Genomic DNA, 2174 nt, shown 5'->3' on the forward strand with positions numbered 1-2174 from the left:
TCAGATTGTGACGTAAAAGAAGCATTAAGTGTTCCAGCGTGATGCCTATCACTTGGCTCGTCTCCAAGAAATATTCACGTGCCATTGCAAAAGTCTTGTGCTTAGAGGTGTATATAAAGCCAAGGAGACACTTTGCTCCAGTTATAGCTTTCGATTGATGTTAGTGGAAGTAATTAATACTTGGAGTTGCTTTGATACTCCCATTCTAGGCCCGTTCTTAACAGACTACAATATACTTCCATAAATCGATACGATAAATTTGTTTTTCGCTGCTTCTTTGAGCTCACTTTGCCTTATTTTAGTTTCGAAATCGAAGGCACATAGCTTACTTTTTCGTTGTTTCGAACCAACTATTAATTTTATCATGGCTTTTATGATGCCTGTCATTAAACCCGATTACAAAATCTATTCGGGCCAAACACAAACAGCTCCTGGTGACGTGAAGATGTCCAAAAAGAGTACAAGAAGTGCATCTCTTACTCCTAGAATGTCCACGTATTCTGGAAGTGATATTGAGTATAGAGTGACTACCCCTTTCAAAGCTCTCAGTTCTAGTACATCCCGAAAAAGTTCTCATTGTGGTTTCATAACTCCGACTCCAAAATCGGCGTCACGAATGTCCATCCACAAGTTCCACAGCAACTTGGTTGACAAGCTGAAGAGAAAGTTGCGACTACAGGATTCTAAGAACAATTCTGGGGATGAAGTGTACATCTGTGACTCTTCGAGGGATGAAGAAACATATGCTCTGTAGATAATTGTCTACAGTTTGATTATGTTGTGTAAATAGACATTATCTGTAAATATTCCAGTATCATGTATATATGTATAATACGCAAGATACATATTTCGTTAATATTTTTTATTAATTAATTAATTAAATTATCATAACTTTATGATCAGATGTCCAACAGCATTATATGAGGTCAGCCTCTTTAAGGCTTTGAAATCAGAAGCTTTACCTTTTATGAATAAAAATATATAAGAAATTGAATTTGAGTTACTCAGAAATCAGCTGAGTTTGAGAAACAAGTTTAGTCAAATGAATTTTAGGTACATTTAAATATGAAAATGCATTCTTTTAATACAGAATTATTACTAATTAAAATACACATAGTATGTTTTCTTTTTTCTTGTAAATACTGTGGTGTATTATAGAAATGCTGTATCATGTACGTACAGTACTGGTATGAATGTCATTTGATAATTTTGTATCATAAAACAAAAGAAATTAAATATTTTTAGGTAAACAAAGTAGCTCTCGTTGGTGTTGCAGTCTTAAATGTTTTGAATAAACGTACTCCGTCATATACACGAGATGTTGTAGACTATCGTAGACTAGCATTGTCAGCTATTTAGGAGTAATAGTCAATACAAAATAATTAAAGGATTGCTTTAAATACTAGATAAGTATTATATTTTTCTTAACATATAATGCATTGTAACGATAGTTATTCGTTTAAAGTGCTTTATAAAAGCGTAGAAAGTGGGACATTCCCAAAATGTTACAGAGAGAAGATTTCTGGACTTTGTATTCAAAGTGACTCATTTAGGAAAGGACGTCGATAACTGAACAAAGAACATTTTGTATGCGTCTATCATATTGTTAATATAATCATATACCATATATATTTTAGACATGTAACTTCTCTAGAAAAACACACATACATACAAAAAACGCATCTTTATACAAAGACATACAAACACCTGTTTCGCACTATTTTGCTGGAAGGCGTGTAAAAAAAAACTAACATTATGTAACATTTAGGTAAACCTTAAAGTATACTGTTTAAATTTAAGAGCATAAGATATTCTTTGAGATGTTATTCAAATAGAGCTAATAAAGATTTCCAATATTTCTAGAAGTATTTCTTCAAGACATTGATTCACCCAGTGATATCAATGACATCATTAATTTACTGCTGGACCTTAGCAGTTCAATGCTATGTACTGTGTAAGGAAAGCTGATTAGGTCGAAACATGATACATATTTTTACATATGTAATATGTATCATAGGCTAAGATTCTTTCAAGGTTTCAAAGTCAATCAACTACAGTGTTGAAAAATGGGGGTTAGATATTAAAAGTACATAATTAAAATAATCTCAAATTACGTGAAACTCCAAGGAATCTAATGATTTAAAGCAATGTTGTGTTGAAATCCTTTTATACAA

The 2174-nt window shown here is 32.2% G+C and overlaps 1 protein-coding gene across 1 annotated transcript; it reads left to right on the forward strand.

The window, feature by feature from the left end:
* Nucleotides 1–364: 364 nt before the first annotated feature.
* Nucleotides 365–754, forward strand: LOC106468854. The gene has a single exon (XM_013929295.1). It carries the CDS (start codon nt 365–367, stop codon nt 752–754), a length of 390 nt encoding a protein of 129 aa, XP_013784749.1.
* Nucleotides 755–2174: the final 1420 nt, after the last annotated feature.

Source organism: Limulus polyphemus, unplaced genomic scaffold (assembly GCF_000517525.1).
Source record: "Limulus polyphemus unplaced genomic scaffold, Limulus_polyphemus-2.1.2 Scaffold3192, whole genome shotgun sequence".
Taxonomy (NCBI): domain Eukaryota; kingdom Metazoa; phylum Arthropoda; class Merostomata; order Xiphosura; family Limulidae; genus Limulus; species Limulus polyphemus.

Coding starts and splice junctions, on each gene's coding strand:
- LOC106468854 (XM_013929295.1), top strand. CDS start 365: ATGGCTTTTATGATGCCTGTCATTAAACCCGATTACAAAATCTATTCG.